This window comes from Vipera berus (assembly GCF_964194415.1).
Source record: "Vipera berus genome assembly, chromosome: 7".
In the NCBI taxonomy this organism is placed as follows: domain Eukaryota; kingdom Metazoa; phylum Chordata; class Lepidosauria; order Squamata; family Viperidae; genus Vipera; species Vipera berus.
Genome location: NC_138209.1, coordinates 20,781,511 through 20,804,239, shown reverse-complemented (window position 1 = coordinate 20,804,239; position 22,729 = coordinate 20,781,511). Strand labels below are relative to the sequence as shown.

At 43.9% G+C, this 22,729-nt stretch overlaps 1 protein-coding gene and 1 long non-coding RNA gene across 5 annotated transcripts in view; one reads left to right on the top strand and one right to left on the bottom strand.

Annotated features, from left to right (window-relative positions):
* The first annotated feature begins 577 nt into the window (after window positions 1-577).
* On the top strand, window positions 578-11,026 carry LOC308670862. Of its 3 annotated transcripts, XR_014027096.1 has the most exons (4): window positions 1,503-1,868; window positions 4,606-4,970; window positions 5,300-5,511; window positions 10,791-11,026. It is a non-coding gene; the product is annotated as an uncharacterized lncRNA (long non-coding RNA). The 3 variants fall into 3 exon arrangements; XR_014027095.1 differs by having other exon boundaries at window positions 1,487-1,868; window positions 4,606-5,511; XR_014027097.1 differs by lacking the exons at window positions 5,300-5,511; window positions 10,791-11,026 and having other exon boundaries at window positions 578-1,868; window positions 4,606-4,920.
* The window catches only part of NFKB1 (nuclear factor kappa B subunit 1), a 76,278-nt gene continuing 64,550 nt past the window's right edge, over window positions 11,002-22,729 (bottom strand). Inside the window, exons 19-24 of one of the 2 annotated variants that reach the window (XM_081332649.1) lie at window positions 22,067-22,169; window positions 19,408-19,526; window positions 15,268-15,334; window positions 14,758-14,930; window positions 12,608-12,782; window positions 11,002-11,238 (exon numbers count right to left, since the gene is read on the bottom strand). In XM_081332649.1, the coding sequence (XP_081188775.1) occupies window positions 11,051-11,238; window positions 12,608-12,782; window positions 14,758-14,930; window positions 15,268-15,334; window positions 19,408-19,526; window positions 22,067-22,169 (825 nt within the window). In that variant the 3' untranslated portion in view covers window positions 11,002-11,050. Of the gene's footprint in view, window positions 11,239-12,607; window positions 12,783-14,757; window positions 14,931-15,267; window positions 15,335-19,407; window positions 19,527-22,058; window positions 22,170-22,729 lie in introns of those variants that run through there. The other variant, XR_014027094.1, reaches the window with a different exon arrangement.

Here is a 22,729-nt window from a genome sequence, read left to right as displayed (position 1 = left end):
TTTTTTTATCTGACTGAAATGTTCTGAAGCAGGAAATGTTTTCTTTGGTATTTTGATGACTATATTATCTTCTTAAAAGAACCATGCAAGAAGTAGGGAAGAATTAAACATGGTAATTTTCTCTTCTGGTTTTGGCTTTATTACATAGTGTGCAGTGTGAGCCCTGAAAAAAATGTCTAAATCAATTTTATAAAGATTCTTTATCTTTCATAACTTTGCTTTTTTGCTCCCCTTCCCCTTTTTTCACTCCCTCTTTGAGAGGACAAGGATGCCATTATTTTTTTTCTTATACTCTTAGAAAAAAAATAGTGGCAACAGAATTTTGCTTTGAGGCAAAACCACCAGCAAAATTCTCAGCCTTAAAAAAAAACATTTTTTAAAGAGGCAAAGAAGGGAGAAAACACAAGAAAACCCCTTCTATTTTGATTAGTTTTTTGTGGTTTTGCCTGTTGTCATACTGTGTGGCAATTCATAGCTGACCTTAACTGCTCTCAGAAAACCGTTACACAGATTTGGGCCTGGTAAATATGTGCTAGGCTACAAGGCTATCTCAAGGCTGGAGGCTAGACTGGGAAATAAAAAATATAGTTGCCAACAAAAAGAAAAGAACTTGGAATGTGTTTATAGAGTCACCAGGAATCAAATTTGAAGGGTTTTTTTTGTTTTTTGTTTTTGGCCTAGTAGCTCAGCTTCCCTTAGTTTGCTCAAAAGCCAGAAATGAAATAAGATGGCATTCTGTATGGTTATATTTAATTAAATATTATATTTAGTATTTTAAAGTAAAGCTGTGAACATTGCAAGGGAAGATATGAGAGAGGAATACGTAAAATGTTCTGTGCTCAACCCATTCTGTGCAAGTTGCATCTGTTTTGCAGTGGTCTGTAGCAACACTGAAAAAGGTGTATTTTATTTTTATTTTTTTCTTATTTTAATTCCATTTATATCCCACCCTTCTCCGAAGACTCAGGGCGGCTTACAAGCTTAGCAGTAGCCTTCATTCTATGTATATGCCTGCTTATTAGGGCTTTAAAATATTTTGGATATTTTGTTCCATAATTTTAGTCCAGATGTGCTATGAAATGCAGTTGCTCTGATTTTATTTTTTGGGAAGGGAGTGAAGAAAGATTGGGATACTAAGTGGTGGGAGGGAGGGAGGAACGGAGGGGGGAGAGAGAGAAAGAGCGAAGGGAATGCTCTGGGAAGATAAGACGTTGGATAACCAAAGAGGATGCTAAGCTGGATAGAAGAGGCAACATGCACTAGCCTTGGTCTATTATTGTTTCTGAATTTACTCTGGGATCTCTCTGGGTTTTATTTTGGCCCAAATCTGGAAGTACCTAAATAGTCTGGCTTTTGTTTCTTACTAAGTCACAATTGGTCCAACTTCCAGAACACGGTAGATTGTTTCAGGTGTGAAACAAAATACGTTTTCTATTTTATGTACTCTACAGCTATCATGCAAGACAAGATAGAACATGATAGCCTTAAGGTATGATTCTACTTTTTAAAGAAATTTACAGAGATATTTGAGTGCCCAAATTCATTTGATGGAAAATAGTCACTCATAATCACTTTTTTTCTTGTCTTGATCTGTCTTATGGGCACCATAGATAATTGTATATGATTGGAGCAGAATGGAGCCGGTGTGCACTTTGACGAAAGATGATGTGATTGTTAAGCAAGGAAGTGCCGTTCTCATTTATAAGGAGCCCATCAATGATCTTTTGAAAAGATGTGGAAATTGTACCAGGCAAAGCTGTGTCATTACCTTTCATTTTGAGACAGAAGGTGAACCCTCCAGTCCAATTAATTACCACTTCCTGTCCTCACTGAAAAATGCAAAAGGATTAGAGAATCCACACATTCATGTAAGTACCATATCCAGCAATTCTTTTGACCTCAGCAAAATAGAGCATTAAACGTATGTATTGTTTTGAGAATCATAAAAGCTAGAGGAAGTGACCTACTTGGTTTTGTTCCTGAAAATATGACTAAACTTTGATGGTGGGCCTATAAAGCACCCTCCTAAAGTTCCTTTTTCCTTTTTTGGCATCTTTTTGACCTTTTTGAAGATACACTTTCACAAGATAGAGGTGGGGATGATGGGTGTGACTTTACTGACTTGCATAGCTTCTTTTTCTTCTCTTGGTTTGGAGAAGCAGAAATAATTACAAGATGCCAAGTCACCTAATTTGCATAATTTATAGAAACTCTTGCCAGTTTAGAATTTGTTTCTGAAAATAGATTACACAATAAAATGCATACACACATATTTTACCTAGTTTTGGATTTTTCCCCTCCCTGGAAGAGATTTTATATCTTTCAAGCAAAATGTTGTTTTTTAAATGATGTTTATTTATTTTATATTGTTTATTTACTCAATTTCTATAATTGCCTATCTCAGTCAATGACTGGGTAGCTTAGAATTCAGTTGTAAGATATGTTCAATTTTGAACTGTATTACTGTGTTAAACATAAATATAAGTGCAAAACCGCTTGTTAGGAAATTATCTGGGTTTGGATGAGAGAAGTAACACAATCATTAATCATGTATATAGTGCGTCTGCCACCAATAGTTTTCCATTAATTTTGTGGTCCCGTAATTAATGCTGTATACTTGATGGGGAGAAGTAGATTAAATCAAACCTTTTGAATGAACCTTTATTGTCAAAGTGCAACCATGTATACATTGAGATTGGCTGAGCCTCCCTTCGTGCCCCCCACAACTCACAGTGACAACAAACCCTCCATCTTATTACACCATGTGAGCTAATTGCACAACACACTGGCCTCGCAAGTCAATCATACATAAAGTTATAAAATTATTTCCCGTTCAAGAGCCTAACAGCCCATGGATAAAAGCTGTTCTTCAGCCTGTTGGTACGGTTGGCTATATTCCTATATCTCCTACCTGATGGTAGGAGAGTAAAGAGATACCAACTAGGGTGTGAGTCATCCCTGAGAATTTTCCTCTTCCAAGGCAGCGAGCCCTGGCAATGTCATCCAGTGGTGTCAGGGGACAGCCCACGATGTCTTGTGCTGTGCTCACCACCCTCTGTAATACTTTCCTATCCACGGCTGTCAGTCCAGCATACCAAACCACAATACAGTACGAGAGGACGTTCTCTATAGTAGACCGGTAAAAGAGGGTCATTAGCCGTTGTTCTACCCTGTTCTTTCGCAAGACCATGAGGAAGTGGAGTCTCTGTTGGGCCTTTCTGGCCACCTGGGTTGTATTGACTTTCCAGGTAAGATCTTCACAGAGGTAGACTCCCAGAAATTTAAAGGAGGAAACTCACTCCACACAGCCCCCCCCAATGTAAACTGGGGCAGGTTCCTCTTTTTTCCTCTGGAAGTCTAGCACCCTCTTTTTCGTCTTGCCGATGTTCAGGTGCAGGTTGTTCTTGGAACACCATATGGATAGTTTTTGTACCTCCCCCCTGTATGCTGTCTCATCTCCACCTCTAATAAGACCCACTACGGTGGTATCATCTGCGAACTTAATTATCGCAGTAGATGGGTCAGATGATACACAATCATATGGGTACAATGAGTACAGGTAGGGGTAAGCACGCAGCCCTGTGGCGAGCTGGTGCAAAGCTTCAGGGGGGGTGGATAAAACAGACCCGGCCCTCACTGTTTGTAACCGGTCCCTGAGAAAGTCTTTAATCGCAGATGGAGGGGGAAAATTTCAAGTCAGTCAGCTTTTCAATTAGTGCTCGGAAAAATGGTGTTGAAAGCCAAGCTGTAATCAACAAAAAGCATCCTGACATAGCTTCCAGGTTTCTCTAGATGGCTTGCTACAGAGTGTAGAGCAGTAGCTGTGGCATCATCTGTCGACCTGTTGCCCCTGTAGGCAAATTGATGTTTGTCGAAGTCCAGTGGGAGGCATGTCCTAAGATGTTGTAGAACCAGTATCTTAGGACATGCCTCCCACTGGACTTCGACAAACATCAATTTGCCTACAGGAGGAACAGGTCAATAGATGATGCCATAGCTACTGCTCTACACTCTGTAGCAAGCCATGACCACTGGAACCTGGTCATTAAATCATATTTAACTGGGAGACCAGTGCTTTGCATGTATAAGTTTCATAAGTTAGAGCTGTGTTTACCAACTTAAACAGGTTGTACAGGACTGGATAAAATGTTTATCTTGAACATCTAATAACATTGCCATTAGTAGAGTAAATTAAGAATATATCTAGGTTCATCTTTTTAACTAGAAAATCTGGAGAATTATGTATTTTGGTATTGGTAGGATAGTTTCCTGTATGTTCACCAATTAAAAGCTACAATTCCAGGAATTTTTGTGATGATGGTGGGGAATTTAGATTGATAAATTCTAAAGCACCCTTTATTGTAAATGGAATTTTATAATTAGGATGTTCTTTATACCTTTTATGTGGGTATAAATGGAATTTTATAATTAGGATGTTTTTTATACTGTTCGTGTGACATTTATTTTTTCTGCAAAGTACAGTAATCTGTTTTGAAGATAGCACAGTATTAAAGACACAGCGCATAGTACAAATTTTCTAGAATTCCAAATATGTAAAGAAACAATGAAACAATACAGTAACCTAAATTTGTCTGCCCCTTTCAGGCTTCTATTTCTCAAGAAGGAGATCGTTTTAAATTTGCCCTGGAAGCTGCAGCCATCGCTCCTTTTGTTTGGTTAGATGTTGGGAACATCCCAGGAAGATTCAGTGACAATGGATTTCTCCTCACAGAGGAGCAAAAAGTCTTATTCTTTTACCCTTGGGAAACTACTAGCGTCAAGGAGCTGGAGAAGTCATTCAGCTTAATATCGCTGACAGACATTTCCTGACAAAAACTCAGCAAGAATGGTGACAAAAGCTGCTGGAAATGGGGAACTTTTGTAGGAATGTAACTCTAAAATAAAGTGGATAAAATGGAATGGTTGGACATTATTCTCATGCCAGCTTCCTACACATGTGGCATTACTCAGTTAAGTGGAGGGAAGCCAAGTGCAGTTCTGAATCTCTTTAGAATGAGAATACTTGAAATGTTAGACGGGCACACATCCTGAGAAATGTCTGTGAACAGTAAAATATGTAATACTCTGCATCCCACTGGCACCATTTTTCTGAATTCCAGAACCAGAGTCTGCATCTCCAATGAAAACATACACTGCAAAAGACCAGAGATCTGTATGGATCTTTAGGCACTGGTCCTATTACAGGATTGACCAGAGGGAGCTTCCCTCCTGCTTCTTGTGTTGGGGCATCATAGATGGGCAACCTTCTCATGTAATTATAACATTGCTCTTGTTGCAGATAAATATTATGGTGGATAACAGGGGTCTCCAACTCCAGGAATCGGGCCACTGAAGCGGCAGGCAAGCGCATGAGCTCGCAAAGCTACATTTGTGCGAGCTGCAGGCACACACGTGAAACCATCCTCTCTCACACACACCCCATCGCGGCTGCTGCCGGTCCGCGGAGCTAGAAAGTTTGAGGACTGCTGGTGTATAAGGATAATATTGATGGTAAATACAGGAAATTTGAACAGTGTGTTGGTAAATAGACTGGACCTTCTGTGTCTACTATTAAAGAGGGCAGATAAGGGATAACAGCGTGAGCGCTTCTAGCAATAGTGTTCCTTTTTGCTAAGTGAGACATTTGTTAAGTGAATATTGCCCCATTTTATTACCATTCTTGCCACAATTGTTAAGTGAATCAAAGTTGTTACATTAGTAACGCGGTTGTTAAGTGAATCTGGCTTCCCCATTGACTTTGCTTGTCGGAAGATTGCAAAAAGTGATCACATGAGTTTGGTGTCAACTCCTCGTCTTCGCCGGATTGACAAGCCCACAGGAAAAACCACGACGAAGTACGGATGACTGGAAAGAGTACCTTTAATAGCAGGATCTCTATACCTTAACAAAGTCAGCGTTGAGAGCCACACGCTCTCAACGCACCTTTTATTCTGAATCTGTAACTAGGTAGCAGCCCCACCCCTAGACTCCACCCCTCCCTCGTGCAGACCAGCATCCGCCTGGCCTGCGTAAATACTCCACCCCCCTACTCCTTCAACCCACGCCCAGCTCCCTCCACCGGCACCGTGCTTCCCAGCGTGAAGGTAAGTACAAGCCCACCCCCCTCCTAACAACCTGAGTGTGCTCCCCTCCACCAATGCATCTCCCCGCGCCATCCCCATGACCCCCTGGCAGCCCCCAAGGTCCGGGTGCAGCTGTTCAGCACCCTGCGTCGCTGCCGGCCGTCTCCCTGCTGGCTGCCCCGGCGTAGCCATCCTGCAGCCACTCACGACCGCCCTCAGCCTCCTTTCAGATAGCGGCACGCCCGTGGGTCCGGCGCTCGCCCGCCGGACAGCTGGAGGGTGTGGGCGCGGCTGGACTCTCGGCGTCGCACGGCTGCTCGCCCGCCGGTCAGCTGAGGAGCTTGGGAGCGGCTGGGCCTTCGGCGGCGCGCGGCTGCCTCCCCCCCGGCCAGCTGGTGATGGGAGCGGCTGGGCCTTCGGCGGCGCGCGGCTGCTTCCCCCCCGGCCAGCTGGCGAGTGTAGGAGCGGCTGGGCATTCGAACGGCTGCTCGCCCGCCGGTCAGCTGGGGGCTTTGGGGCCGGCTGGGCTTTCGGCGGCAAACGGCAGCTCGCCCGCCGGACAGCTGGAGGGTGTGGGCGTGGCCGCTGCTGTTGCCGAGGGCTGCGAGCCGAATCCCCCTCCCGGCGAGTTTGTCGAACCCGAAGGGCTCGACAGTCGGCCCCTCCTACCAAGGCTCCTCCTGAAAGGCAAGGTAGAGAAGTCAGACAAGCACTAAGGAGAGCAGCAGATCCCCCCCGACCCCCTCCCGAGGGTTTACCAGGGTGCTTCTGGTGGAACGCCTTAACCAATCTAGGGGCCTGAACGTTTGACTCCGCCACCCAGGATGCCTCAGTTATTGGGTATCCTTTCCACAGCACCAGGTATTGCAGTCGCCCTCTCCGCATCCTGGAGTCTAAGACTTCTTGTACCTCATATTGCCCATCACCCACAGGCCCCGGCCCGACTGGCTCCCCCCGAATAGGAACAGGGGCTGGTTTCAGTAAGCTGCCGTGGAACACGGGATGCACTTTGCCTAGAAATTTAGGCAGCCGAAGGCGCACCGTGACCGGATTGATGATGTGGGTTACCTGGAAGGGGCCTATGTACTTAGGGCCCAGCTTTTTACTAGGTATTTGTAATCTCAGGTATTTTGTGGATAAGTACACCCAGTCCCCAACCCCCTAGGCGGAGGTGTCGACAACCCCCCTCCCACCAGATAGTCGGGCCCCACCTATCCAGCCACGTTAGCCCCAGAATCACCTCCTCCGTCATGGAGGGCACCACGATGAACCGTAACCGTTCCCAGTGCTCCCCCATATCCAGCCGCACAAGTTCTGTGACATGGGTGATAGGTACCCCCCCCAGAAGGGACCCATCCACCTGCTGGAACCGTATTGGATTCCTTAGCCGTACCACCCTAACACCCAGTTTAGCCACCACCTTCCGGCTGATTAGACACCTCGTGCTGCCCGAATCAATCAAAGCCTTAACCACCACCACCTCCCCCGTGGCGGGGTTTGTTAACGTAACCGGGACTGCAAATGGGCTAACCGAGGCACTTACCATGGGGTCCTCCTCTGGTCTCTCCCCATGCCCGTACATCTCCACGTCTACATCGATGCCACTGTCCCCTTCCGTTTGGCCGTCTCCTCCTGGTGTTAACTCCACGGCCTGCCGAGAGGCCCGGGAACGCTCTGCAAAGCGCCCGGGGGTTGTGCCCCTTGCCGGGGTTGCTGCCGCGACCACCCGGGACGCAGGTATTGGGCAGGCGGCCACGCGGTGCCCTGGTTGATCGCACCTGAAGCACCGCAAAACGGATCGCGGGGGCTGGGCAGTAGGACCCAGCAACGAAGGCGACGGCTTCTGCACCGGGCCCTGTGCCCTTGGCGGGACCTGACAGGAGTCTCCTACAGACCGTACACGACGTTGACAACTCCGTAAGGCCACATCCAGCTCAACCGCGACCCGCAGCCAGTCTTGAAGCCTGGAAGGAATTCCACGGACGATACAAGCCCGGAGGAGGTGATCATCCAGACCGGCCCGGAATTGGTGAACCAGCATCCTTTCTGGCCAGGAACTGAGCCTGCCGGCCACTTCACGGAAGGCTTGCACATAAACTGTTGCTGGACGGCCGTTCTGCCGCAGGCCAACGATCTCAGCCTCCGCTCGATGCGTGCGTGTCACATCCTCGAAGCGTATCCGCAGAGCTTCGAGGAAAAGGCCGACGTCCCCCAATTCACGGGCACGGTCGCCGTAGAGGTTCGCCACCCAAGCCGCCGCCTCCCCTTGCAATGCCGTAGTGACGGCCATCACCATCCCCCACTGGGATGTATACAAGGGACCATACTGGTCCAGATGGTGGATGGCTTGTCCAAGAAACAGGGCCAAACGATCGGGGTTGCCATCAAAGGTTACAGGCAACGGTGGTGGGCCCCAGCCCGCAGGCCCTCCCCAAGGACCTGCCGGGCCTCCCAGCCCCTGTGCAACCCCTGGTTGTTGCCAACCCACTGCGGCCACAGCACCCCCCGGTCTTGTTCTACCAGGTCCTGGGGGCCCCAAGTCAGGAGCAGCCGCCGGTCCCGGCGGCGGAAGGCCCGGGACCTGCGGGGTACCAGGAGCCTGCGGGGCCCGGAAGCGGGGACTCGCCAAGCGGAACCGGGTTTGGCTTCTGCGCTCCTGGTCGGCCCTGGTTTGTGCCCATCTACCGGTCTCCAGGTCGCTGTCACTGGGGGTCCACGGCCGAGGTTCTCCAAAATGGTCCCTCAGGATGTCCATCGTGTAGCTGCCAGGAGCCGTGGTGTAGCTCCACTCCTCTCCTCCTTCGTCGGTGGCACGACGCTCTCTCCACTCCCAGAGGGACCCCTTCCCTCTGGACGGTTGGTCCTGTCCAGCCGCTGGCCGACTCAAAACAGGGCTGAGCCACCAATCCCCATGCTTCTCCTGAGCAGCTGGTTCCGAGGCCTCAGCTTCCTTTGGCGCTGGTCCAAGGTCCCGGACCTTAGGCCGAACCACAGGTGGGACCTCTGCCAAGTCCCCCCCCTCAGGAGGCACAGCAACCCCAGCGGGCCCCTCCTCTCCTGCCACAGGCACCCCACCCTGGGTCCCTTCAGCCATGGAGACAGGCAGAAATCAAAGCCCAACAGGAGGAGCGCTGTGCTACTTCAACGCTGACTTACTGTCAACTCCTCGTCTTCGCCGGATTGACAAGCCCACAGGAAAAACCACGACGAAGTACGGATGACTGGAAAGAGTACCTTTAATAGCAGGATCTCTATACCTTAACAAAGTCAGCGTTGAGAGCCACACGCTCTCAACGCACCTTTTATTCTGAATCTGTAACTAGGTAGCAGCCCCACCCCTAGACTCCACCCCTCCCTCGTGCAGACCAGCATCCGCCTGGCCTGCGTAAATACTCCACCCCCCTACTCCTTCAACCCACGCCCAGCTCCCTCCACCGGCACCGTGCTTCCCAGCGTGAAGGTAAGTACAAGCCCACCCCCCTCCTAACAACCTGAGTGTGCTCCCCTCCACCAATGCATCTCCCCGCGCCATCCCCATGACCCCCTGGCAGCCCCCAAGGTCCGGGTGCAGCTGTTCAGCACCCTGCGTCGCTGCCGGCCGTCTCCCTGCTGGCTGCCCCGGCGTAGCCATCCTGCAGCCACTCACGACCGCCCTCAGCCTCCTTTCAGATAGCGGCACGCCCGTGGGTCCGGCGCTCGCCCGCCGGACAGCTGGAGGGTGTGGGCGCGGCTGGACTCTCGGCGTCGCACGGCTGCTCGCCCGCCGGTCAGCTGAGGAGCTTGGGAGCGGCTGGGCCTTCGGCGGCGCGCGGCTGCCTCCCCCCCGGCCAGCTGGTGATGGGAGCGGCTGGGCCTTCGGCGGCGCGCGGCTGCTTCCCCCCCGGCCAGCTGGCGAGTGTAGGAGCGGCTGGGCATTCGAACGGCTGCTCGCCCGCCGGTCAGCTGGGGGCTTTGGGGCCGGCTGGGCTTTCGGCGGCAAACGGCAGCTCGCCCGCCGGACAGCTGGAGGGTGTGGGCGTGGCCGCTGCTGTTGCCGAGGGCTGCGAGCCGAATCCCCCTCCCGGCGAGTTTGTCGAACCCGAAGGGCTCGACATTTGGGACACTGCAACCGTCATAAATATGAGTTGCCAAGCATCTGAATTTTGATCATGTGACCACAGGGATGCTGCAACAGTCATGTGAAATACGGTCATAAGTCACTTTTTCAGTGCTGTTGTAACTCTGAACAGTCATTAAATGAAACGTTGTAAGTTGAGGACTACCTGTAGTTTTTCCACTCTGATATATTTGAATTTGTAAAAATGTTTTTTAATTTCTTTCTCTGGCTTTCCTGTCACTCAGAAATGATGCATTTGTCTACCTCAGAAATAGTAATAGGAATCAATTTATATATTTCTATTTTTAGACTTGCTGCACATGCTTGATTATGAGACATTTTCTAGCCATAGGTAGAATATAAACAATGCCACAATTCATCACATTTTTGCTTTTTATTATAAAAGTAAAATTAAAAAAACAAGCCTTTTAAAAAAATTCTTAGTGGCAATTTATCTAAACTGAAATATTTACAATATAAAAAGGTAAAACAATGGCAAACCCTTGGAAGCTTGCATTATTTTATAGACACCAGATGAAGTTTTAAATACATTTACATTATATTTTGCAATTAAGAATCCTGATTATTATTTGTGATTTTGTGCTTCACAGCTTTGGACCACAATTAGAGTCTGTTCCATAACTTTCACTGAGAATGAAGAGAATGGTTCATTTTCTTTACCAGTGATCCTTCTGGGAAAAAATAAGTGCTGGTCAATCCTTTTCCTGAGTCTTCCAGTTTACTGGGATCTGGTCTGAGTTTCTTGAAAAGTCCAGTGGATAAACATTTCAAAGAGCTTTTTCTTCTGGTGAACTTTGGATCAATAACAGTTCTCTTTTCTCTGGAAAGCATTTTCATAGCAATACCATATTTAAGTTACTTCAATTTTACCTTGTAATGAGTTGTCCTGTCCATAGCCTGAAGCGTTTTTCTTAAGGTTTATTGATGTCTTGTCGGTAAAAGAATCAGAATATGTAAAGCTAAGTTTGTGAAGAGAGATCTCTACACCACTGTCACAAATGCTTTCAGCATCCTGGAACTTGAAATTACATATTTCATCTGGTGAAAGAAAGAAAATGTTTGAAAAATGCAATGACACACAACACTTTACAGACTTACACAGTACACCCAATTGTTTTCATAGAAGAGAATAGAGCCACCTCTGCTTTTCCTAATCCAGAGTCAAGTTTCAGTCTGGACAAGAATTTTCAATATATTGCCTTCTAATTATTTGCAATAATTCCATAGTTTAGTAACATAGTTTAATCCCTCTGGAAGGTAGATTGATGGTTCAAAAACATGATAAATAAATACAAAATAATGCCCTAAAGTTAATATAAACAATGCAGGACATGATAGAGACGTTGAACCAGCTTTATGGTATAAGAGGTGAGATATTCTCTGAAGATTCTCCTAGAACTTCTTTCATGCCAACGGTTGCCCTCTTGCAAACTGGGTTTCAAGTATTGAAGGCTGCCCCAGTTTCAATGGAACTGAAGCTGTCAATGTTTGCTAAAGTTTTACCACCCTCTGGCTCAATCTTAATTCACTACCTCCATCTTCAGGAATTTTAATTACTTGTAATGCGTTTTAAATGCCACTGGTGTTTCTTAATGGATGCAACAGAAAAGCTGGCAACAGCCCAATAAATGATACATACAAACATAACCTCTAGTCTACATTAACTGGGCAGCCATAATGAAGATTATTCAAAAGCAAATACTCCTCAGTTTTAAAGAGGGCTTACTTCCCAGTAATTAAGAATATAGCAAAATAAAATAAAAAAAGAAAAAAGCAGTTAAGGGTTATTTAGCAAAACTAAATAATTTTATATCCTACGTTTTCCATAAAAACTCACAGCATTAGTTTCCATCCAGGAACTAGTCAAAACCAAACATGCTTAGCTAGACTGACAGCATTACTAGATTTATTGAAAATGAATGGATGATCTATGGAGCCTTGGTGGAGCAGTGTGCTAATGCCTCCTTAAGTAACACCAGCTGCCTGCAATTAGTGCAGGTTCGCATCCCACCAGGCTCAAGGTTGACTCAGCCTTCCATCCTTCCAAGGTAGGTAAAATGAGGACCCAGATTGTTGGGGGCAATAAGCTGACTTTGTAATAATGCCGCTTGGGGGGGGGGGCGAAAGCCCTAACAAGCAGGCATATACATAGAATGAAGGCTATTGCTAAGCACATTGGTTTGTGCTTAAATTGTAAGCCGCCCTGAGTCTTCGGAGAAGGGCGGGATATAAATGGAATTAAAAAAAACAAAAAAACAAGCAAGGGTTGTAAATTGAATTTTCTTTTGGGGGTGTAACCCCGATAACCAGGGAATTCTGGGAGTTGAAGTCCACAGATCTTTGGACTTTGAACAATGAAGTTTCCAAGGTCTACTGGTCAAGAGATCTGAAATGACATTTATTTTACCTGCTTGTTCTGTCCTAGGAGAAGGTAAATCACATAACGGAAGAACATCATCTTTGGTTTTCTCCTGGCTAGACTGGCTGGATGAAGTAGTTCTTTTCTCAATTATTTCAACAGCCTCTGGATAATCCATTTCTCTGAGGGCATCAATCAACTCTCTTACTGTTCCACCAGAAACCTTTCAAAAGGGAAACAAAGTTAAGGTACTTTGGAAGGATTCCACCCCCCCACAGAGACTCTACAGAGATACTATAATATCTAGTGGGAGATAAATTTGTATATTTTAAAACTACACACTGCCACTCCAAAAAATGATATTAAGACAGTTGAGTGAATATGCAGCATAGTTTTTTAAATCCTGCAATCTTATTACCATTTAAGAAAACCATGTAATTCTCCCCTTTTCTCCATTGCAAATATGCATTTACATAGTAAAATAAAATATTTTAAATGCTACATTCAGAATGGATGGAAAACATTTCATTTTATATTTTAATTATAGTCTGTGGATAAAATCACCAAATAGTGAAGATAAATCATAAAAAGAGCTGACTGTCTCCTAAACATCATACAGGTGCAAAACTTCAACAAAATAATTACAATACAATAATGGGAAAAGCAATAGAAAAATCAATCAATACATTTGAAATGGCAAAATAAAATTGATACAAAATAATTTACAGATTATATATATATTTATCTCAATAATTACCAAGATAGATAAATAGCAGTAAATGCTGGAAGTACCGTAACAAAGAAGGAACACGTTATATGAGATGGTTATGTAAAAAAAAAAACCCTTCAAAAGTACTAGAAAGAAATATAGCAAAATACTCAGAAAATCCTAAAAATAAGACTTGAACTAAAATCAAAGAATTTTATTAAGTGTAATTCCAGAAAAAAATGAAAAATTTGAAATGTTCTAAGCTATATTGTGTGTTGAGAGCTGCAAGAACAAATTTCAACATTGGGGGGAAAAAGCTTGCTGACATCAGACTGGGAGACCAAAACTGGAGAATATGCAGTGATGACAAAATTGACTAAATATATTCATAATAGAAATCTAACCAAATTTAAGTAGGAATGGAATATACTACTTACTATACTATAGTATACTCACTATACAACAGGGCAAATGGAAACCCTTGGAATATAGCTTTACAACAAAGGTACAGTATGAGACTAATAAATAATAGGCTGAAGGATTCAAATAGATTCTAGTAACTTTAATAGTAAATATAAAGCATACAGTATGTATTTAGGTTGTGGCAGCAATTGGGGAAATAAACAGAAGGGGCGGGGAAAATATCACTAGAAAGTTTTCTCTTAATGCTTTTATTTATGTTTTGTTATTACTGGGTTATTCTTTTTATATTACTACCAGTGTGGATCTTTCTTTCCTTTGTATTTTATTATACTAATAAAAATACTTTAAAAATTCAATAATTGGTATGGAATCTATGATTACATTATCTTAATGGAAGGTCAGGTACAGATTTAGCTACACACATCTGGATGCAGGAAGCAGAATTCTCATCTCTCTCCCTCTAGAGAGAGATTTGTTCAACCTTTCAAAAAATATTGCACAAAGAATGTAAGCTAATGGAGAATGCAGTAAGTTATACAGGCAGTTCTCGGGTTATGACCACTCATTCAGTGGTCATTCAATCTTGCAATCATGCTGAATGGGGATTTACACTGTCTCCGTGATTAGATGATCACAATTTCTTACATACCCTGTTGCCTTCCCATCAGCAAAATCAATGGAGAAGCCATCAGCAAAATCAAAGTTGCAGTCATATAAAGCCCTCGCTTAATGACTCATGCGGTCTTCAACCTGCACGGTCTTTATTTAATGGCAACCAGACTACTGCAATTGCTATCCCTAAGTGATGTGGTCATGTGATATTGCATTTTACAACCACGTTACTTAGCAACGACAATTCTGGGCCCAATTACCATTGTAAACCGAGGATTGCCTGTATTGTGAAAGACAGGAATTCCTAAAAATTAGGCATGCCAGCATACAAGGAATTCCTCAGTATGTGGCAAGAAGTTCTACATGTAACAACATGAAAGTTAAAATTATAAGTGTTTAGACACCATCTTGTCAAAGAAGGTTTTCATCATAGTAAGGCAGTTAAGAGAATTACCTCATAATTATCCAGTAGAGTTTTTGATGGAGAAGGACTCAACCGAAAGGCATTGTTTAATATCCCTAGACCTAGCTTCTGTGCCAACATGGACCAGCTTTTATTCAGATCAGGAACTTCAAGCAATTTGTACAGCTGTAATTTAACATCCTCATTCAGGTCTTTCATATTGCCTAGAAAAGATTTTAAAAAATCCACTAGAGTGTCATAATTATAGATTCCATAAACTTACATTAAACTATGTTAACTTCCTTCAAATTTCCAAGGAACAGCATACAGTATTTTAAAGTAGCATTAAATCCACTATTGACTACAATTGGAAGATTGAAACCATACATACCCCAATACGTATCAAAACAGGTCACATTGGTATTTTTAGTTAGAATTAAAAAAATTAAATCCCTACCGATTTCCTATATACGTTGGCTCCCTGCAAAATAATACCTACTACAGAAAGAAAGACCATATAAGTATCAAAGGATTTATTTTCTTGCTTAAATATACTCTCACCTCGAATCAGTAGATCCTCAGAAGCTGCCTTTGACTTACATATTTTGTTACTCAAAATATCATACACCTGTCAAGAGGGGAAAAAACAAGTTATAGGTGAGAAAAGTATTGATTTTATCCTGTGCATTTTTCCTGAACATTATACTGCTCAGTTGCCAAGTTTAGACACAGTGCCAAATGACAGCTTGCTGTGGAAAATGTGAGATCAAGTTGCTAGGTTCTCTCCTTCACCAGTAGAACTGCCGAGAGAATGTAAAGAAACTTTCTCCATTTTTGAATCATAAGTGATTTTAATTAATAGTGAAAAACAACCCTAATAAACTACTACTTTTTAAGAACAAGACTCACAGAAGCATTTTGCTTATTAATTATAGTTTAATTCAGGGGTAGACAATCTTGGCTCTTTTATGACTCGTGGACTTCAACTCCGAGCTGGCTCAGGAATTCTGGGAGTAGAAGTCCACGAGTCATAAAAGAGCCAAGGTTGCCTACCCCTGGTTTAATTAAAACTTGTCTTTTCAAAGCTAAGAAAAATGTGATTGATTTAAAGCATAAGCTTTTACTTCTGAATTCTTTATTATGGTTACAAGACAAAAGAAAAACGGGAGGCCACATCCCCTCCTGTAATGCTAAACTGTGGTTTAACATTAAAATATTGTTGTTACAAAATACATAATTCACCTTGCATTTGATACAGTTAATCCACTTTGAATTATCCAAATCACAACCACAGTATTTGGATTTAAATTCTACAAAAAATTTATTTGCCCCATCAAGTCACTGGTAAATACAACCATTTGACTTAACAACCATTCATTTAGTAATTGTGACTTATGACCTATTTTCACACTTACAACCACTGCAGCATCCCGTGGCCATATAATCAAAATTTGGACAACTGGCAATTGGCATGTATTTACAATTTCTGCCACATCCTGGGGTCATGTGATTTGCAACTTTCCAAGCTGGCTTCCGGCAAAGTCAATGAGGGAAGCCAGATTTGTTTAACAATTGCATGATTCACTTAATAACTGCAATTTAACAACTATAGCAAAAAAGTGTGTAAAATGAGGCGCAACTCACTTAACAATTGCCTTGCTTAGTAATGGAAAGTTGTAGTCATAAGTCCAGGACTACCTTTTAACTGCCCAGAATAATCCCTACATTTTTATTGGCAAGATTTCAGAAGTGGTTTGCCGTCGCCAGCTTGTTAGGGCTGAGAGAGTGGCCCAAAATCACCTAGTTGTGTCTAATGTGAGGCTAGATCTGACCCCCTCAAACCTCCTACTCTTAGTTATACAAACATTGCTAATATCTGTTACAATTAAACCACAATTTTAAATATTTTTAATTTAAAAAAACACTTAAGTTTGTATATGTCAATTTTCAAAACTAAATAACATCTTAAGGTGTTAGCACTGACTGTTATCATTGTAAAAATAGAATCAGAGTCACCTATAAGAGGTTCTTTTTCACCCTTCACTGTATTGCACATTGAGAAATGCAATTCAGATATTGCTGAACTATAACTCTTCACATCCTTGAGCACTGACCGTATTAGACAACCTGTCAACGCTGCTAACATCGAATGTTATTGCTTGACAAGAGATGAAGAAGTAGCTATTTCATATGTTAAACTTGTGTATTGCTTTAAGACTTGTGTATTGCTTTAGTTTAAAATGGGAGGAGGGAAGAGTAGGAATGCACTTTCAAAGCCATTTGTCTCTCTGAAGAAGATAAGGCTTTGGCGGTTCTTCTAACGCAGGGGTGTCAAACTCAATTTCATTGAGGGCCGCATCAGTATTATGGTTGCCCTCAAAGGGCCGGGTGGGCGTGACCGAGTGGGCGTGACCGAGTAGGTGTGGCTGAGTGGGCGTGGCTGAGTGGGCGTGGTCAGCTCAATGCTGCTCACTCAGCGCAGCTGACTCGAGATACCTGGTCAGGAAAGAACAAGTTGCACCGGCTAATTTGATGTGGGGACAACTCGTTGCCCCACAAGCTCTTCACCTCCCCAAACTTCTGCAGCCAAGCATGTGCACATGCACACGCACACGCACACAGACTGCATTCCAAGTTTAGGGACTTTTATCCACAGAGGATGGAAAGGGCCTTCTTCCCAAGCCCAGGCATGATTGGTAGTTTGTTAGCTCAGATGTAGATAGCCTCCTAGTCTCCAAGCTTGGAGTGTGTGTGTGTGTGTGTGTGTGTGTGTGTAGTTTCCTTCTTCTGCCTTGACAGATCTCTGGAGAGCAAGAGGAAGCAGGGAGCAGCACTTCCCAGTCATGCATGAGGGAGGCTGGCCCTTCTTGAAAGGGAATCCCCATTTCCAATCATGCGTGGTCACGATGCTGGCTTGTTGGAGCAGCCTTCCCTCATGCAGCTTCCCTGCCACCTTCTGCTCCTCTCCAGAGATCTTTCAAGGCAGAAGAAGTTGGAGGAAACTGCTTCCTGGAAACTTTCGCCACATCAGCATCATGGTTGCCTTCAAAGGGCCAGTTGCATGTAAGACTATTGTATTGTATTAGTTCAGAAGTGTATTATGTCTAAGAGTGGGGTAAAAAGGAGTAAAATTTCAAATATAACAGATAAGTTATTTATTTCAAATAAATCTGGAGATCTCTTGCTTGTGGGCCAGGGTTCAAGTGAATGGCAGTTTAAGCTTTGCCTGCCAGATGCCAAATGGGCGTCCCTTCGGGCCAGGCTGCTGAAAGAAGGGGGCGGCAGAGCCTTGCAGAGCTGGTAGAGGCGGTGGCAGTCCAGCGTTGTTTCCCCCCCTCATGCATGTGTGTGTGTATGTGTGTGTCAGACCCGCGGGAATGGCTGGTAGGGAAGCGGCATTCCGGCGTTCCCCCCCTCCTGTGTGTCGGGCCCACGGGGCTCGACACACAGAGAAACGCAAATGCCGGACTGCCACCACCTTTACCAGCCATTCCTGCAGGTCTGACACACACACACACACACATGCATGAGGGGGGAAACAACGCCGGACTGCCACCTCCCTAGCAGACCTCCCTTGTGGGATGTGCTGCCAGGCAGCTGAGAAAAGGGGGCGGCAGAGTGGATCCCCATACGGGGGGGATGCCTCTGGGTCCCTGCACAAACAGTGACAGGGGAGGTGCACCAATGGCTTGGACTTGTTGCCAAGGTCAGCAGGCGTGGCAGGCACCACAGGGGAATCTCTTGTAAGATCTGCCACCCGCGGCACGCCAAAAGGCAGGGGCTGACGGGGAAGCTTCTAAGACCCTGGTGGACCCCCGCCCCAGGCTAGCAGAGGTGGCGGTGGAGCAGGGCAAGGGGAGACCTGCCGGGCAGGGAAGAGGCAGGCCCGGGGCACCCCAAGACTGGCCGCCCCCGCCCGCGCAGCAGGTAGAAAAAGGGCCCACTCACCTTTCCAGTCCTCCAGTCTCTTCCTCCGCTACCACCACGTGCAGTCTGAAGAAGCAAGTTCAACCAATCAATTCAAACTTTGCAAGGGTTTTCTTTTATGTGAGCACTTTGAATTGATTGATTGAACTTTTTTAGTCCCACTATTTTTTTCGGAACTGCACGTGGTGGAGGAGGACTGGGAGCCGCAGGAGACGGCTCTGGCCAATAAGCTGTCGAGGGGCTAATGAGCTGCAAATGTTGCTGGGCTCCACCAGCCTACGTGCGCTTGCCTCCTACTGAGCAAGTGCTCAGCCGGGCCGGCGCCAAGGTGGTGGGGGGCAGACCTTCGTAATTTCCAGGAGAGTTGTGCGGCTCGGATTCAATTGTATGGCGGGCCGTTTGTGGCCCGCGGGCCTTGTGTTTGACATGTCTGTTCTAACGGAAGGGAAACTGATTCTTTAAATTAATTGGGGAATATGATTAATGACAAAATTAGAGAGGTGGAGAATTGTGTTTTAATATATTGTGCAAGAGGCGGAGATTTCAGATTCCAGCTTCCTTCAAGCAAGCATTTGCTGGTGTATTAGGCTAATAAAGGACTTTTAAGGTAAACAATGCCTCAGAGTCACTTGAAAAACCCATACGTCGGAAACTTGACACAACCACAGTGTCAATTTTTTTTGAAAAGAGAAAATATGTGATTAAGAAGAAGAAACAAAGAAGAAACAAACAAAAAATGTTGTCTTTTGAAACAAGGTATCAGTGATCACTTGCCTGCCAGCTGGTTGCCATATCCAGAGGTGTTGTCCCAGGTATATTTTTTTCACCTTCATTATCTTTCGTATCTTCCTCTTCAAATAATGGTTCAAAGTTTTCAATGTGAGGATCTGCACCTATATTAATAAATAAAGAATATGGAGGAGACAGCATAAATTATTTTAGCATTTTTATTATAATAGTTCAGTTTAATATGTAGGTAATTAAATATTCAAGGCACCTAGGTATCATTGGCATTGCTTAATTTCATCCCAATTTCCCAATTTTTAAACAAATGTTGTAAATTGGCAGAGTTTCTATGTGTTATCTAGTGTATATTAGCAAGTTTCCAAAAATAATTGGAGTGATTCCATATGAAGGAAAAAAAATAACTCATTATTTTTTCACAATCTTAGGTGCATCCTCATGTCCAAATCTGAGACAGAATTGATTTGTTTTTAAATGGCGCTCTTTGTTAATTATGTCTTTTAAGTGTTAGTCCTAGTGCCAAACAACAGTACTTGGAATGATCACGCTGAAGGCATGAGAGATTCTACTGGAGAACAAGTATGAATTCATCATGGTCTACAACATTAAAGTATGAATTCATCATGGTCTACAACAGGGGTAGGCAACCTTGGCTCTTTTATGACTCGTGGACTTCAACTCCCAGAATTCCTGAGCTGGCTTCCTTCAGAAACAGCGGGGCAGGAATTCTGGGAGTTGAAATCCACGAGTCATAAAAGAGCCAAGGTTGCCTACCCCTGGTCTACAACATTAAAATAATTTATTATTTATTTATTTAGTTACATTTATATACCGCCCTATTCCCTGAGGACTCAGGGCGGTTTACAGGAAATTAAAAATCCACCATACAAAAGTTTTAAAAAAAAAAAAAAAGAATATTCTTTGTTCTGACTTCCTCTGTTTTTCTCCAATTTACGCCAGGTTTTATTTAGGAATCTCTCCGGCCCTGCTTTCCACTTGCAGTTTAACACAGCATAAAAAGCCTTATCCATACCAGGTTCTTCTGGCACAAATTTGCCTTTGACTCATCCTGAGCTCATGAATGAAACAGCGCTATGTGAGGTACACGAGTTTTAAAGAAATATTTTCTCTCTTGCAGCTTCAAGGTATAATTATAATATTGCAGGCAAGCTCTGTTGAGATGTATTTTGAGACTGTTGGGGGGAGCGTACAAACTCCTCTCCTCTTATCCCTAACCCTGGTTTGTTGCAGTCACTTCAGAGTGGGTGCATACTTCATTAGCACTTTCATCCCCACCCCCTTCCTAATTTTCATTCACTTCTCTCAAACCTAGAAGAAGACCTAGAGGAGAAGAACACAACTCCATTATTTTATATGGGGAAGATTGTATTAATGCTAGTCCTCTTTAATGGTACTCTAAAAATGTCCAGACCTCCAATATTTTATTTGGAGAACGAAAGGATGTATTCTTGATCTATGCTCCCTTAATAGTATTTTGAAATGTATCTACATTTCTTCGCTGGGATGTCCAGAGTATGAGGGGTGTTGAATTGAGCTTTTCTGCCAGTTTTCCATACTTGTCAGTTTCAAACACTTCCCAACAGCTATCAGTTTAGTATCTATTAGTTGCACAGTGAATGCAGGTGATGCCTTCTTTCTCTTTGGGGCTATTTCTCCTCTCCTCTCCTTATTCATTTCACATTGTTTTAACTTGGGAGATGCCCAAATGAGGTATGCTAAAGGTGGGGGGGGGCGGAGACTAAACAGCCTGGAGAACAATATACAGGCTCCCAAAGTGAGACACAACCCAATTCATGCTGCATTGCCTTGATTGATGAACATTTTCTCATTGGGTTATCATGTGTAAAAGAGGACAACAGCACAGGCAAAAGAAAAGCCACAATTTCCCCATAAGAATATATGACATACTGTTAAATAAGGACAGGACCATTTGGTAGTGAGTGGAAATAAATGAAACAGAGACAGGATAAATATTGGCAATGGAAACAACAAATTTTATGCTGGCGTTTTGTGCCTGCTTACGGATGGTGGATAGCGCTTTGACTTAGTACTGGGAAAAAGATTTCTGTCTTTAAACACTTAACGCTATATATTACAACAACAACGCATATAATTTTTTAAGAAGGAAATTTGGCAACATTTGACAACAATGAGTCAGTAGGGGAAGCTGAGCCATTAAATTATTTGAGGGTGGTGGGCTACTGAACAAGGAATTGGGCAGGATCACACAAGTCTTTCCCTCCAATACCTTGTTAACCTCTGATGGTCAAGGAAATTACCCCACTGTGCCTAATGACATAGTTAACTCTGGATTGAGATTTTCAATTAGAGAATGACTAAAACCACAGAAGAAAATGAGTAAGAAGAGGTGATAATGCAGCTGAAGAAAGGATGGGGAAGAGATAATGGAGTGAGAGGAAGAGGAGAATGAAAAAGTGATTAAGAGGAAAAAGGGAGAAACATTTTAAAATGGGAAGTGTTTAATATTACAAGACAAAAATTCTTCCATTGTTGCATTACAATAATGTAAAGCATAAAATTGCATGTGTATTAGAAAAGCAGTGCATTTTGGCAGGAGGGGGCCTATAATTTTGAATTGTATAATTTTTTTTCAGCTAGAACTTTAGGAGTGAATAATGATACAGTCATTATAGACTTACTTCCTTACCTGCTGCTTTGAGAAGAGCTGCCAATTTTGTAGATCCCCTTCCAGCTGCTATATGAAGTGGAGTGGTTCCATCATAAGTAATGCTGTCCACAAATGCATCTCCCTGTTTTTTTAAGCAAAAAAAAACCATGTTGTTTTGGCTCGTGACCAGCTTGAAAGCAAAAGCTAGAGAAAATGTAGTAAATTGGCCTAAGATCACAACTATAGCATAGCCTTTCTAGAATACATGCACTTTAAAGTAAGATTAAAATACCGTAATCAAAATGTCCCAGTCAACAAATCTCACAAGACTTTTTGTTTCTGATTAAAATCTTGTGAGATTTCAGGTATGAACAGCATGTCTCAGATTTAGCAATAACACTAGCACTTAGACTTATACAGCACTTCAGCAATCTCTAAGGGGTTTACAGAGTCAGCATATTGCCCCAACAATCTGGGTCCTCATTTTACTGAACTCAGAAGGATGGAAGGCTGAGTCAACCTTGAGCCCGTCACACTCAAACCGCTGACAGTCAGCAGAATTAGCCTGCAATACTACATTCTAACCACTGCACCACCCGTGTACTGAAACTTGCAAGATGTGATGTTCTTCCAAAATGGCTCTCTCTCTCTCTCTCCCTCCCTCTCGTGTTGCACACACATGCATAAACATATAAATATGTA